Source organism: Peromyscus californicus, unplaced genomic scaffold, assembly GCF_007827085.1.
Source record: "Peromyscus californicus insignis strain IS unplaced genomic scaffold, ASM782708v3 Scaffold_3__1_contigs__length_106647218, whole genome shotgun sequence".
Taxonomy (NCBI): Eukaryota; Metazoa; Chordata; class Mammalia; order Rodentia; family Cricetidae; genus Peromyscus; species Peromyscus californicus.
The window spans coordinates 1,667,701-1,683,700 of record NW_026294551.1 but is presented as its reverse complement, the minus strand read 5'-3'; the positions used below and the strand labels follow the sequence as shown (position 1 = coordinate 1,683,700).

Genomic DNA, 16,000 nt, shown 5'->3' with positions numbered 1-16,000 from the left:
CCAGATCCCACAACACCTGGGGCAGGTAGTGAGTGAGCTGTAGAACTCCAGGTTGGGCTTGTCTTGTGGCCTGGAAAGTTCACCTCTGCACTGACTATCATCTTAGCCAGGGCCAGAGTTTCTAGTCAGTGGGTAGAGTGACCTTGACCTCTTTGGCCATTAAGTTAACCTCATTCCTGTGATTCTGGATGTTTTTCTGGCCATGCGCTTAGAAATCTGAAGGCAGGGGCCCAGGAGACATGGCTCCGTGGTTGAGAGCTACTCTTCCAGAGGACCTGGTTTTAATTCCCAGCACCCACGTGGCAGCTCATACCTGCCTGTAACTCCAGTTCCAGGGGATGACACCCTCACACAGACACACATGCAAGCAAAACACCAATGCACACAAGATACAAATAAATTATAGAAAAAAAAGTCTGAGGGCAACTACAGCCCCTAGCGGGCAGGTGACACAGACTGGTGGCAAAGCACTTGACCAGTGTGTGTGAGCTGAGTCCCTTCCCAAGCACTGTAAAAAGCAAGACAGACCTGGGCCTTTAACTTGACAAAGTACCTCCCCGGGTCGGCCCCTTAATTACATAACTGTGTCGAGGGAATGCCTTCCCAACAATTTGAGGCTGACCAGTACTGCATAGTAAGAACCTGTCTCAAAGATGAGATTTTAGTCCTCAGCTCCTCGCTTCCATTTCTCTGTTGGGGCTTGTCCTTGTTCTGTACCTTGTAAGCTTTCTCCCATGGGTTTAGGTCTTCTGGTCAGTAAATTTCCAGCTTTCAAAAGAAGGGTAGACTGAATACATACACATGCAGTTGTTTGGTCATCTCCATTCTGATAACATGATTAGACTGCTGTTGGATTTGCACCAAGTGAGACTAGACAGCTGTGGCCACAGCTTTGTTCCCAGTGCTGTGTTGGAGAGCCTAGGTAGACTTGGACATTCCTCTGTTTCTGTGAGGATCAGGCTCTCGTCTACCCTGACCCTCAGTTCTGTAGCTTTGAAGGTGTTTCCAGTGTTTTATACAGATGCAATGTCATCTCCTTGCTGAGCACCAGTCAGGCTTCCTCTGGCTTATGACCTCTGCCCTGCCTGGAAGTTTTCATCTAGTACTTCTCAGTATCTGGGTAGGGCTGGTCTGTGTGGGCAAGACCAAAGGCTGCTTCTGGTCTCACGGGCAGCAAGCAGTTCAGCTGTTCGTTTCCCCAGCCCAGAGTGGCTGACCTAGGGTTATCAGATGTTGGCACCTGGAGACCTGCCTGGCCCCCAAGCTATGCATGTTGCCAACACCAGCTGCAGGAGAGGAATGGATCCAGTGGGAGGTGACCCTAACCCCCTTGCTATAGGCTTTATCCTCGAGTGCAGTGTGCCCATGGACATGAGGAGGAATGCCAGGACAGAACAGCCCCAAGTGAGATGCCAGGAGATCCTGCACCATGCAGCAGGACACAGGTCTTTTTAATTCATGTGGCGAGACTTAAAGCAGCCTTGGGATTTGGAATTCACCTAGCTAGGAGCACATGGGATTTCTTTGCTCATTGCTGGGAGGTGGAGATGAGACCAGGCAGATTGGAGCTGCCTCCTAGGAGCCTGAGCTGGTAGCCAATCATGAAGAACTCACAGCTCAGAACCTTCTCCATGGTGGCTGCCTTGGGCTGTGTCCACAGCAAGGCCTGAGCTGAGTTGCACTTGGCAGGGACTCACTGGGTGTAGGCACGGGGGGAGGAGCACTGCTACTCTTTACTAAGAGCCTTTTGTCCCTGGTTTCTATTTAATTTGCAAGCTGGCCCCAAGGAGGTTTCCTTCCCCCTCTACATGTAGGCGGGGGCTGGGGGGGACAGAGGTCCTTTGCTGCAGCACGTGTCCTTCGCCTGGGTAACACCAGTCAGCACCAGGGAGCAAGTTCAGGCTAGGGTTAGGGCTTGGGGGCTGGTTTCCTACCAGCCTCCTGATGAGTGGTGAATGGCTGAGCACCTTCGGATCTGCGACTCAAGCCATAATTTAGAGTGGCGTGGCCATGGGCTAGCTCCAGGGGTTTCACTGTCGTCTCTGGTGGACCCCCCTACCTCTGCTCGCAGCGACCGCTTTAAGAGGGCGGGCGGAGTCCATCAGGCCCCGCCCCTGGGGCCGCGCGGGCGCATTGGCTGCACCAGGCGCGGGCGCTCGGTGGCACTTTGAACCGGGTGTCAGGCGGCTGGAACCGGAGTTGTGCTGACTGGGGTCGGGCCAGGTCGCTTTTGCTCTGGCCATGGCCGAAGCACGCTCATCTCGCTGGTACTTTGGGGGACTGGCTTCCTGCGGGGCCGCCTGCTGCACACACCCGCTAGACCTGCTCAAGGTGAGACTGAGTTTCCAGGCCGAGCGCGCGCATGAGCCCCAGTCGTTGGGGACCGTCCCGGGGCCTGACGCCTACTGCGGCCGCCGCTTGACTGCGCACCCGTTAATTAGCGCCGGCAACGCCCACGCCAGCCTGAGCCGGCCGCCCTGCTCTGCGCTGTCGCGTTTGGGCCTGCGGGCGCCGCGGACGCTTCCTTCCCGGTAGGCAGCATGGAAAATCCCCGGGGACCCTCTGCAGATGCTTTTCTCAGGTGACAGGCAGCTAACCCTCAGAGGGGACATCCCCGCTCCTCAGCTTACCAGCTGGTTTCCCCAGTCTTTAACAGATGGCTGTCTGTCCCGCCTCAGCTCTGCGCTTTAATACCTGTGTGAACTCTTCCACTCTGAGCCATGCCTCGGCCGCAGACATTCGACAACTGGTTAAAAGTTGTGGGTAGAGTTGCAGGGGCACAGGTGTTGAAACCTAAAGACCAGCCTGGTTCCAGCATACCAGCGTCTCCTGGTATGGTATGGCACCACCATCTGCCGGTGCCTAACACCACCAACTGTGGGAGTGAAATGGGGCAATGGGCCAGGTAGTGGTGTGACCTCGGTCATCTGCTTTGGGCTACCTCCGCTTGAATGCTTGCTATGTTAGGATCAGCACACCACTAGGTGAGCGAGGAGACCCTGCATTCACCGGGTACTGCCCAATAATACTGGCCGTCTCAACACAAGAAACAAATGAGACTGCCGGGTGGTGGTGGTGGTGGCGGCGGCGGCGCCGCGCACGCCTTTCATCCCAAGACTCGGGAGGCAGAGGCAGGCAAATCTCTGAGTTCCAGACTAGCCTGGTCTACAGAGTGTGTTCCAGGATGGGCCAGGACTACAGACACTCAAAACACACACCCCCACCATGGGAAAAAAAAAAAAAAAGAAACAAACAAATGAGACACGTGGGTTTGTGGGTTTTTTTCCTTTAAAAAAAAAATGCTTATATAGGGCAGTCTAAGACTGCACGCTTCCTGTTCCCCAGGGCCAGTCCCGGGGAATTTTTTCCTGATTCTGTCTTACCACAGAGAACAAATATTTCTATTGCTGCTGCAGGGTGACTGTGGACAGATCGGACTGCCACTTCCCTCACACCCTGCATTGGATTGGCCCCTGAGGTTTGAGCTGGTGATCTAGCCTCAGATAATTCTACCACTCCAGACTTCCAGGCTAGTTTCTGTCTCTGACCGGGGAACATGTTTCCTAGGAAGAGCAGTAGCTCTTCTTTGTTGTTTATTTGTAGCCCAGGCTTACCCTGAACTCGTTATGCAGCTAAAGCTGGCTTTCGATTCCTGCTCCTTCTGCCTCTGCTTTCCAAGGGCGGCGATTTCAAGCGTTCATTATTGCTCCCAGCTCGCCTTTCTAGTTAGAAGAATTGCTGGCCACTGGGTCCAATGAGGACTGAACCTCACTTGGTGTACAGAGGTTGAGCCCCTGGGCGTCACCACTGCAGGTAGTGTCACAGCAAGAGTACTGGCTGCTTTGGGAGGGGCTTCTGGAGGTTATTTTCCTTTACTGGATGTGCCTGTATCGGCAGCCTTCTCCATCATGGAGGTCGGGCTAGATAGATAAACTAGGCGTGGACCCCACTCCCAGCCAGGCCTCTCGAGTGTTGACCAGTTGTGACGTAAAAGTCCCAGATGGTTGTTTACTGTCCAAGCTCCCTCTGGGCTTCACTGCTTCTCAGCTCCACCCCCACTTCGATGTTCTCTTGGTGCCTGGGGGATGAAGAAAAGCTGCCATGGAAGCTGGACACCCTTGTTGGACCCGTGCCCGTAGACAGTGCCCAGCCACAGAAGAGGCAGTGGTCAGGGGGTTCCAACGAGGACTGCTCACAAAGACCGCTTGAAAACCTGTGTGGATTTTGTTTAAGGCAGGATCTTACTGTACTGCAGGCTGTCCCCAAACTCATGATCCTCCTGCCTCAGCCACCTGAGTATTTAGGGTCACATGCCTGAGTTACTATGCCAGCTTTAAAAACTTGTTTTGAAGTTCCTTCGTGTGTCTACTTTGCCCTGGCTTGGTCTTCTCATGCACAGGGGCAGTTGCCCTCAGAGCCGCTGCTCCCCGGATAGGCCTACACCCTCATCCCTCTGGACCCACATACTGGAAAATGACACCCTGTTGCTGAGTCCGAAGCTCCTCTGTCCTCACCATCATAGCTGTTTCCCTGTCCCCTTTTTGCATGAGTGTGAGCATGCTTGTGGTCACATTTGGCTGTGGGCTGGCTTCTTTGGGGTCAGTACAAGGACCGACACAAAAATGCTCAGGACCAGTCCACCAGTATGGGTGTGGGAGTGAGGCAAGGCCCTGAGAACAGTAACTGTCATTACTGTAAAATAAAAGAGAGAACAATTACAGGCCTGAGGCCCTTTGGGGCCTCTCATCGCCCCCGCCTTAGTTCCCTCGCCGCTAGGCATGGGTGCTGACAGCTGAGTCCACGGCGTGTGGACCTGGGAATAACCGATGCTTGCAGTGACCTCCACGGAGCTGGTGTGGGGGCCTGGGCAACTGTCTCATTGCCTCCCTGTTCCTGCCAACTGTGGCCAGGTCAGAGCTCTGCTCTGCGGACCCCACATGCTCCCTCTGCCTATGTATGCACAGGTGCACCTTCAGACACAGCAGGAGGTGAAGCTGCGCATGACGGGCATGGCGCTGCAGGTGGTGCGGACCGACGGCATCCTGGCGCTCTACAATGGCCTGAGCGCCTCGCTGTGCAGGCAGGTGTGTGCACAGGTCTTGGCTCTCTGTCAGGGCTCATGACCCACAAAGCCCTTTCTTCTCTCTTGTTGACATCGGCTTCCTAGGTCTTGGCACCAGCCTATCAGGTCCTGATTCTGGGGCTCGGTCCTGTGAAGGAGCCTTAGGGAGTTCTAGATACTTCCTCTCCCCACTTCAGATTTATTACAGAAGAGACCCAGGGTGGGTGTGGGGCAGATAGGAAAACTGAGGTTAAGGATAGCTGGGGACAGCACCTCTGGGTTTGTGAACTGGCTGGCTTGGCTGATTGCAAGTTCGGTAGCCTCAGAATGGCTACTCAGTGTCCCAGGGCCCATGGGGTAATGACTGGGCTGGGTAGAGTGCCCAGTCCTCTGAGCCGGGCCCCCTCCCCAGATGACCTACTCCCTGACTCGGTTCGCTATCTACGAGACCATGCGGGACTACATGACCAAGGACCACCAGGGGCCTCTCCCCTTCTACAGCAAGGTGTTGCTGGGCGGCATCAGTGGTGAGCACTGGGTAGTCAGGGCAAGGGCCGGGCAAAGGCCCAGGACACAGGAAACCGTCACATATTGGCCCTGGCATTTATGTCACCACAGGTTTGACTGGAGGCTTCGTGGGGACCCCAGCAGACTTGGTCAATGTCAGGTGTGTATGTGCCTCTCCTCCCCCAGGGTCAAGGGCTCTCCTGTTCCCAAGTGGGCAAGCCCGTGCTCAGGCTACTCCTGGACTCTGAAGTACACTCAGCTTGAGGGCAAGCCACTCAGACTCTAAGCCTGGTTTTACGGAGGAGCTGAGTCCCATGATCCTACCCTGAACTCGGGTAGGCAGTACTGCACTGTTGACCCCTGCCTGTTGTACTATTGTTTCAGGATGCAGAATGACATGAAGCTGCCTCTGAGCCAGCGACGCAAGTGAGTGAAGATTAAGTTTGTCCCAGTAGGGGATAGTGGGGGTGAAAGGCCCAGTCGGGGAGGACCCCTGCGCAGCTCTGCTGTGACTTTACCAGGACTCCCCATGTTGCTCGTGGCTTTAGAGCACATACCATGCACAATTACCCTGATGTCACTGAGTGTGTCCCTTGGTCCCCTACGACCTTTAGGTTCTTTGTGGGAAGAGTCTCACTAGGCTGAGGGCAGTTCCTACACTTGCTTTCTGGAACCTGCTGACACCGGGACTCTCATATAGGGCTGGGCCTCTTTGTAGCTGAGGATTGCCCAAGTCAGGTGTCTCTGAGTATAGGGGCAGCCAAGCCTCAAAGCCCATAGGGTGAGACAGAAAAGAAGGGCTCACAGCCAGGAGGCCTGGGGCAGGAAATGGCCCTCCCTTTCCACCCCAGGCCAGCCCCAGGAACAACATGGGGCTTTGGGATCAGGTCTTCTGCAGTAGCCCTTTCCCTTCCTAGAAGTGTCTATTGTCCTTCTTAGCATAGTCTGAGTCATCTCACTTTTCCCTTCCCCCCTGGGGATCCAGGCTGTTGCTAGTGCCCCTGCTTTTGCTCAGGCTGTCCTTGAACCCCAGATCCTCCTATCTTGGCTTCCACAAAGCTAGGCTAAGCCAGTTTCTTATTTTTATTTTGGTATAAGGGTCTCATTCTATAGCACAGACTGACCTTGAACTGCCTACTGAGTGCTGGGATTACAGGTGTGAACTACCAGGCCTGCATTCTCCAGCCACGAGGGCAGGTGATAATCTAGTGTGCTGGAAGCCACAGCAAGCCTGGGATCCTGTGGGGAAAATGGAACCTCTGTCCAAAGGAATAGCAGAGCAGACCCCAGACAGGACAAGCATGAGCCCACAGGGTTCATTTCCTGAGTGTTTTTACGTGGGAAAGGCTTACAGGCCTGTGAGATACCCCCATTGAGTATGGTGCCAATGCAGGAGTCCTGTGGTCCACAATGGGGGTGTGACTTTTCTGGGTCCTAAGGCACACCCTGCAGAACCAGGTGGATGTGGTAAATCTCACTGACCTGTCTTTGCCACCGACAGCTACTCTCATGCCCTGGATGGTCTGTACCGAGTGGCCCGTGAAGGTGAGAGGAGAGGAATTTTACATTATTGTAAATGTGTATTCGATGTATATGAGCTGGTGGGCTTGGGGTGGAAAAGCAGCCTGAGGAAGCAGGCAGAGTGGGTAATGACGTGCAACATAGGGGTGGCTGTTGATGTCACCTTTTACTTCCTCCTGCAGAAGGCCTGAAGAAGCTCTTCTCGGGAGCAACCATGGCATCCAGCCGCGGGGCCCTCGTCACTGTAGGCCAGGTAGGGTTCCTGTGCAGAATGGGGCTTGTGGACAATATCTCTGATGACCTCTGACCTCTATTCTCAGGGATCACAGAACATAGCAGTGGGCACTGGGAACCTTGGGGAGATAGATACCTGCTATCCTGGAGAGGGGTGGGCACAGGTGGGCTCAGCATGCAGCTGGCAGACCCTCACCTGCATGGCCAGGTGTGGCGATGGAGGTGACTGCAAGTGCTTGCTCACTGCCAGATGTCACCGTGGACCCTGCTCACTCTCCCTGGATCTGGGAGCTCTTCTTTGGCCATAACTGTCCCCATTCCTACCTACAGCTGTCCTGCTATGACCAGGCCAAGCAGCTGGTCCTCAGCACTGGGTACCTGTCTGACAACATTTTCACTCACTTTGTCTCCAGTTTTATTGCAGTAAGTGCCCCGGCATGGTTGAAGGAGGATGAGGGCAGGTGGGGCACAATTCAAGGAGCAGGCGGGGTGAGCCTGGTGCAGCCTCTCTGAGGCCACGTGTGGGATTCAAGTTCATATGTTAGCCCAGGCCGAGATAATTCCCGTGTCACCTCTCCTGGAGACACAGGTCTTGCAGCCCCGAGACTCACGAATGGCACGAAGGGCTCTTTTAAGGCAGCCTGTGGGTAGTCACGCAGTGAGGGTCTGGGAGTGCCTGAAGGCCTGTTGGTGACAAGTTCCCTCCCTCAGGGCGGATGTGCCACATTTCTGTGCCAGCCCCTGGATGTGCTGAAGACACGCTTGATGAACTCTAAGGGTGAATATCAGGTAAGGACTGAGCTGCAGGCCCCAGGGCTGGTCGGGGTTCCTGCCATCTACAGCCCTGCTCTGTGACCTTATCCTGGAGCCGTGCGTGCTTCCCACTGGGGCATGGGGGCCCAGAGACAGGCTGTTGTCCCCTGCTCCCTTCCAGTTGCTCAACCCTGGGTAGCACTTGCCTCAGGGTGGGGCTGTACTTTTCCAAGGCCTTGGCCTTGGTTTTGCTTTAGACCAACCACCAGTTAGCAGAAGCAGCTTTTCACAGGTCGGTGGAGTCTGGCCGGCTCTCTCAGCAGCCTGTCAAGTGTCCTGTGTGGCTTTTACTCTTCTGTCCCGTTGATGTCACAGCTTGAGCTGCTTTCATTGTGGCTCCTGCTGTGTTCCTGGGCGCACTCAGAGCTACCATGCCCTCCTGTGCCTGGAGGGCTCTCCTGTGTGCTTGAGTGCCCCTCACTGTCTCGTAGGGTGTTTTCCACTGTGCAATGGAGACCGCAAAGCTTGGACCACAGGCCTTTTTCAAGGTGCGTTGGGGCAGTGAGGATGGCGGGCGGCTGGAGGGCAGCTGGGCTGGGTCTCCCTGGACCTGATGTCTCCACCTCTGGTGTCTTTACCCAGGGCCTCTTTCCTGCGGGTATCCGTCTGGTCCCCCACACTGTGCTCACCTTCATGTTCCTAGAGCAGCTCCGGAAGCACTTTGGCATCAAAGTGCCAACCTGACATCACCGTGGACACCAGGGCCATGCTCAGTCACTGTGCTGAGCTCCTTGGAAGAGTGGAAGGGGAGTGGGTTCCCCTTGTTGGCCTGGGCCCATGCTCTATCCCCAGCAGGCTTCTCTTCTCCCACCCTTGGGCTGGCTAAGTCTTCTGACCCCGCCCAGGCCCGGGCTTACTTCACTGGCCTTTGTCCCTTCCTTATGCCCACTGGAGTGGAACCTCTGCCCTGCTTGCTCCCAGGCTCTCCCCACGGGGCTTCTGCCCTGTGTTCCCACCCCACGATTCACTCAGGAGAAGAGGTTCCCACCTCCCCGGCTGCTGTGCCGCCCTGCCCTGCCTGGTAAGCAGGAGGAAGCTGACCACCTCCCGCTCCCGGCTGGCCCTCTCTACACCGAGCAGCTTCTACCCAGAACCGCGGTAGTGTGGCAGGGTGCGGACCATGGCAGCTTCTGCTTACCAATGGTTAGAGCGTGCATGCACTTTTGTCATGAGAGGGACCATCATGTTGTGTTCTTGAAGGCAGTGCCTTCAGGAGAGGGAGCAGGCAGCAGGGACCAGCATGAGGTGGAGTCCAGAGAAAGTGCCTGGGTTCCCATGCACCTCCTGCCTTCAGCCTCGGCTGCTTTAATGGATCCTCCCGGGTCAGCAGCTACTGCCCTCAGCAGGAACTGGCTATGTCCCTCCCTTGCCTGGCTTCCCTGGGGGTAGGGAGGCGTGCTGGCAGCACTGGAGCCATGATGGCTTGTATGTGCCCTACAGGGACTTGTCTTCCTATTATATGTCAGTGGTCACCCCTCACCATCCCCCGGGCTTCAATAGCCTGTGTTCCCCCAGATAGGGTTGGGTGTATCAACATGAGGTTGGGCTCTATACCCATTTCCCCCTCACAGTCCCCTCAGCACGGGGTCCTCACCCAAGAGGTGGCAGTGGGCCCAGGGGCACTGTCTGCACCCCTCTTCAGGATCTAATAAACCAAGTGGCCTAGGAGACCTTCATGTCTTCCCTACATGCTCCTCACCTACTCCAAGGTGCAGGCTGTTCCTTTGAGCTCTCTTGCTGTATAGGACAATGCATCCACCAAATCAGGGCCACTTTATTCCAGGGGGTAGAGCCTATGGGAAGCTTGAGAGGTCAGTAGGAAGGGAGAAAGGCCACCTTAACCGACAGCAGATGCCCTGGGTCTACAGTTCACGCAAACTGACTGAGGAGCCCAGGCTGCAGCACTGCACGGGCCTGGGTGGGGCCGGGAGTATTCCAGACATATGAGCGGAGCAGGATGCCAGGTAGAGGTGCCAGGGCCGCAGTTCTGAGTAAAGCCGGTCCTTGCATCAGAAGAAATCCGATGTATTCATCTCCACTTCAGGAGCCCCAGGCACTGTTGTATCATAAACACTTAAGTGGACATCCCTGAAAACAGGACATTTGCCAAAGCTACAGCTGTAGTTCGTTACACGTGGAAAGTGTAATGTGAGCTGGAAACATAATGATACATAATACTCTTGAGAACCCGGAATACCTGGTAACTGAACTATGAGGGTTTTAGTCTCTACAGTGCTGGAGGTCAGACCCTAGGCTGAACCACATTCCCAGCCTATGTACCTCCAACAGAAGGGTCTGCAGCCCCAGCTGGCCTCCAGTGTGTTATCCTCCTGCCTCAGCCTCCCAATAACTAAGATAACAAGTGTGGGCATGTTCAGTTTAAGAATTAGGTTTGTGCTGGGTGTGGTGGCAGCACCTGGACAGATCTGAGTTTGAGGACAACCTGCTTTAGATAGCAAGTTCCGAGAGACCTGCCTGGTCTTAGGGGGAGAAAAGGGTTTGTGCTGTATGAGGTGGTTCATGCCTGTAGTCCCTGCACTTAGGAGGCAGATCACTAAGGCTTACAAGTACTGGCTACTGACTGAGGTCCTGACTTGGGGTGGGGTGGGGCTTCTAAGTGGTGCCATAAAGTCCAACCCTAAAACCAGTGGAGAAAACTAGATTGGGGTTCCACCTGTTGGCCACAGCATCATGAGTAAGCATCCTGCCTTGGAGTCCGGCTGGCGTTCAGTGTGAGGTCAGAGTCACAGATGGGTAGGACACCCTAGCTTAGAAGCCCACTCCTGTGGTTCCCCAGAAGGGCTGTTTCTGCAGACCCCACCACTGACCCTTCAAACTCTTTAGATAATGGAGCTCAGAGTAGGTCTTACCCATCCCTGGGACCGTGGCCACTGGGGAAGCTGATGACACCTAATGCCGTTCAGCCCTGCCCAGCAAAGCCTCCCTGGAGGCGAGAAAGTACCCAGTCTGGTTTGGTGGGGTTAGGCCTGGCAGCAGGCCCAGCAGGGCAGGGTACATAAAGCCAATCCCGTTGAACTGGCAAGCTCCAGGTAGGTCTAGTGAGACAGTATCTCTAAAAGGTGGAAAGAGGAAGAGACCGAACATTGACCTCTGACCTCTAAACATGCACACATGGGCAAGTTCACCCTTACACACACAAAAGCTCTTCAATAAATGGTGCCATGAAAGTCGCCCATGTATTCAGGGGTGAAGTTGGCTGCTTACCTCACACCACACACACTTATCAGCAGATCACAGACCCACAGGCAAGATGTCAGATATGGGGCTGGAGAGATGGCTCGCTGGTTAAGAGGTCCTGAGTTTCCATGTCAGAGGGCTCATAACTGCCTGTGACTCCAGTTCCAGGGCCCGATACGTTCTGCTCTCAGGTCCCGGCACACATGTGGCAAACACGCACACTAAAGCTAAAAGACAGCAGATAGAAACAGCACTAGTGGAAATACGTGAAAAGCTGCCCTGCCCATCTTCGGCCCTCCACGGCAAATGGCTGGACACACTTTGCCTTTGGTACAGACTCTCTGGGGTGGCAGGAGTGTCCCCCCAACCCAACCCCGGTTGCCAGTGATTAGGTCACTCTTGCTTCTGATTGGTCTGGAGTTAGAAGTGGAAACAATGAGGAGACTGAAATTATGATTGACTCTAGTCACTTTGGAGTGTTTGCTGTTGGGGTATGTGGCTTTCTGGGTCAGGTGATAGATCAGTGTCTCTCAGTCTCTCACTCACTTGCTCTCCTTGCTTTCTCTCTTTCCTGGTGCTGGGAATGGAACATACAGTCTTACGAATGGTAAACCCAGTCTATCCCTAAGTGTACTCCAGCCCTCTTTTGTTATAGGATTTATTTGAGCCAGGCGGTGGTGGCACACGCCTTTAATCCCAGCATTGGGAGGCAGAGCCAGGTGGATCTCTGTGAGTTCGAGGCCAGCTTGGGCTACCAAGTGAGTTCCAGGAAAGGCGCAAAGCTACATAGAGAAACCCTGTCTCGGAAAACAAAACAAAACAAAACAAAAATTTATTTGTTTGTTTGTTTTGAGACAGGGTTTCTCTGTGTAGCCCTGGCTGTCCTGGAACTCACTCTGTAGCCCAGGCTGGCCTCGAACTCACAGAGACCTGCCTGGCTCTGCCTCCTGAGTACTGGGATGAAAGGCATGCACCACCACCACCACCACCACCACCAAGCTTTAATTTAGTTTTTTAAAAGTTAAAAATGTCTCCCCTGACCTCCAGGCAGAGTTCCAGTACAGCCAGAGCTGTTACACAGAGAAACACTGTCTCAAAAAACAAAAATAAAAAAAGTAAATGAGTCACATAGACACTACACCACCCAGGAATCACTGCTCTCCATGTGGTGGTATCTGGTGAGTCTTCAGTAAGAACCCATGTCTGAGAACATAGAACCCACTCTGGCCCTTTGAGTTAGATTTACGTGAGATTTTAGGTGAAAATTGATGTCAACACAGAGGGTCTGAGGGTTAAGTCCTGGCGTGTCAGGGGAGCTGTCTTTGCCAGCTAATTCAGGGAGAGTGTAGGGCCACCAGGGTTCTCAGCTTCTGAAGCTCCGGTCTTCCTGGAATTATTTATCAATAAAGATTTTATTATTGTTTTAGTGTTTTGTTTTTGAAACCAGATCTTGCTATGTGTGTAGCCCAGGATGGCCTGGTTTTCACTATGTAGCCTTGACTGACCTCAAAAATACATCAAGCCTTGGGTTTCAACCTCCCAAGCTCTGAGCCTTCAGGCTCCCAAGCCTAGATCTGTTACTTTTCTAGTTTAATTTTGTTTCATTGAAACAAGGTATCAGTCTTAGTTAAGGTTTCTATTGCTGTGATGAAACACCATCACCAAAAGCAACTTGGGTTTGTTTGGCTTACACTTCACCAACACTCCATCATCCAAGTCAGGACAGGACTCGAGGAAGGCAGGAACCTGGAGGCAGGGCAGCTTACCACTGTAACTCCAGCTCCAGGGGATCTGACACCTTCACAGTCACACATGCAGGCAAAACACCAATGCACATTTTAAAAAAAAAATTAGCCAGCACAGTATCTCTACGTAGCCCACAGGAGCCTTGAACTCCAGATCCTCCTGCCTCAGGCCCCGTGCTTTGGGATTACAGGCATGTACCAGCACTTCAACCAGTGTTATCAATCAGGTTTTAATGTGGGTTTTTTTTAAAGATTTGTTTTGTTGGGGTTGGAGAGAGAGAGAGATCAGTGGTTAAGAGCACAGGCTGCTTTTGCAGAGGACTCAGGTTCAGTTCCCAGCACCCACATGGCAGCTCACAATGATTTGTAACTAGAGTTCTGGAGATCTAACACCCTCTGGCTTCCTTGGGCACTAGATATACATGTGGTACATAGACAGACATACAGGCAAACAACCCAAATATGTAGTGTTTTTATTTTATTCTTTTTATTTTTGTTTGTTTGTTTGTTTGTTTGTTTAGGTTTTTCGAGACTGGGTTTCACTGTGTAGCCCTGGTTGTCCCGGAACTCACTCTGTAGACCAGGCTGGCCTCAAACTCACAGAGATCTGCCTGGCTCTGCCTCCTGAGTTCTAGGATTAAAGGCATGCCTCACCACCACCTGACAAATGTTTTTAATTTTTAAATTCATTTTCAACCAGGCACCATGGCACATGCCTTTAATCTCAGCACTCATGAGGCAAAGGCAAGTAGATCTCTGAGTTCAAGGCCATCTTGGTCTACAGAGTGAGTTCCAGGACAGCCAGAGCTAGTGAGACCCTGTGTCAAATTTTTTTTTTTTTTTAATTTAGCTGGGCGGTGGTGGCACACACTTTTAATCCCAGCACTCGGAAGGCAGAGGCAGGCGGATCTCTCGAGGCCAGCCTGGGTTACAGCATGAGTTCCAGGAAAGGCGCAAAGCTACACAGAGAAACCCTGTCTTGAAAAAAAAAATTTAACTTATTTTTATTTATGTGTTTGTGTGTTTCTTTGTTTTTTGTTTTTTGAGACAGGATTTCTCTGTAGTTTTGGTGCCTGTCCTGGATCTCACTCTGTAGACCAGGCTGGCCTCGAACTCACAGAGATCCACCTGGCTCTGCCTCCCGAGTGCTGGGATCAAAGGCGTGTGCCACCACCGCCCAGTGTGTTTGTGTGTTTCTTTGTGTGTGTGTACACACATGTATGTAGCTCCTGCAGAAGCAAAAAGAGTGTATTGGGTTCCTGTGGAGTGAATGGCCTGATATGGAACTGGGGTCCTCTGGAAGAGCAGTATGCACTATTAACTGTTGTGACTGTCCTCCAAGCCAAACAACTACTATTTTAGGAATTCAGCTGTGTCCCCACTTTGCAAAACGATCCCAACTGGGCGTATTCACCATTTACATCCACAGAGGGTCAGGGAGGGTCATGAGACCCTCATCTGAGTAGCACCTCCCTAGCTCCTGATTACGCCATGATGCCTTAATCACCTGAGGCCTCAGGGAGAGGCTAATACATAGACTAGGGGAGACTAAAAGAGAGGGACTTCATATGTGTAGCTATGGGGAACCCCTCATCCCTGCTGAATGGCCTGCTTAGAGGGAGGAGCACCCACACTCCCATTAGTAACCCTTCACCTATACTCTACAAGGAACCCAATAAACTCACCGGTCCCTCCAAGTGAACTTTGACAGAATTGTCCCTGGTTTGTTGTTGAATGAATGTTGTTCGTGTCTTCCCCAGAGAAGGAATTTTAGCAACAACTGCTGAACAATCTCCACAGGTTTTAATTTTATTATTATTTTAAATATTTCAGTTTTAAGCTCTGTGTGTGTGTGTGTGTGTGTGTGTGTGTGTGTGTGTGTGTGTGTGTGTGTTGTAGTATGTGCACATGAATGCAGGTGCCCTCAGAGGCAGCTGACCCCCTGGAGCTGGAGTTATAGGTAGTTGTAAGCTGCCTGATGTGGGTGCTAGAACTCAGGTCCTATGCAAGAGCAGTCCTTGCTCATAATTGTTGAGCTATCTCTCCAGACCCTTCTTTAATTTTTTTAAATTTATTTATTTGTTTATTTATTCATTTATTATGTATACAGTGTTCTGCCTGCACACCAGAAGAGGGCACCAGATCTCATTATAGATGGTTGTGAGCCACCATGTGGTTGCTGGGAATTGAACTCAGGACCTCTGGAAGAAAAGCCAGTGAGTGCTCTTAACTTCTGAGCCATCTCTCCAGCCCCCTTCTTTTTTTTTTTTTTTTTTTTTTTGGTTTTTTGAGACAGGGTTTCTCTGTGTATCTTTGGAGGCTGTCCTGGATCTGTAGCCCAGGCTGGCCTCAAACTCACAGAGATCATCCTGGCTCTGCCTCCCAAGTGCTGGGATTAAAGGCATGTGCCACCACCGCCCGGCAATTTTTAATCTTTTTTATTAATTATTTATTGTGCATGGGGGTGGGAAGGATGGGTGACTGAGGTCAGAGGACAAATTTCATGAGTGTGTTCTCTCCTCCTACCATGTGGGCCCCAGGAATTGAACTCAGGTCCCCAGGCTTGATGGCAGACACCTTTACCTGCTGAGCCATCTCACCAGCCCTTGTTGTGGTTTGTTTTTTGAAGCAAGGTCTCTCTATGTATCCCTGGCTATCCTAGAACTCATTATGTAGAGCAGGCTAGCCTCAAACTCACAGAGATTCACCTGCCAAGTACCGAACTTCTCAAGTGCTGAAATCAAAGGTGTGGGCCACCACATCTAGCAGAGTGCTGCACCTTCTGCTGCTGCCCAGTAACACCTCTTACTGAGACCAGCAGACCATTCCAGAAGGTTCTATGGGAGCTCAGGCTATCTTCTTCCTCTCAGACCACACCCAGATCCTTGCCATCAACTCATGGCAGTGTCATGGAAGGGTT

General features: G+C 52.6%; 1 protein-coding gene across 1 annotated transcript; it reads left to right on the top strand.

Annotated features, from left to right (window-relative positions):
* Positions 1–1,865: 1,865 nt before the first annotated feature.
* On the top strand, positions 1,866–9,805 carry Slc25a10 (solute carrier family 25 member 10). Its single transcript, XM_052759897.1, has 11 exons — positions 1,866–2,331; positions 4,965–5,084; positions 5,475–5,589; positions 5,681–5,729; positions 5,954–5,995; positions 7,071–7,114; positions 7,273–7,343; positions 7,655–7,747; positions 8,036–8,113; positions 8,569–8,625; positions 8,720–9,805. Exons 1-11 carry the CDS (start codon positions 2,242–2,244, stop codon positions 8,819–8,821), a joined length of 861 nt encoding a protein of 286 aa, XP_052615857.1. The 5' UTR covers positions 1,866–2,241; the 3' UTR covers positions 8,822–9,805.
* The last annotated feature ends 6,195 nt before the right edge of the window (positions 9,806–16,000 follow it).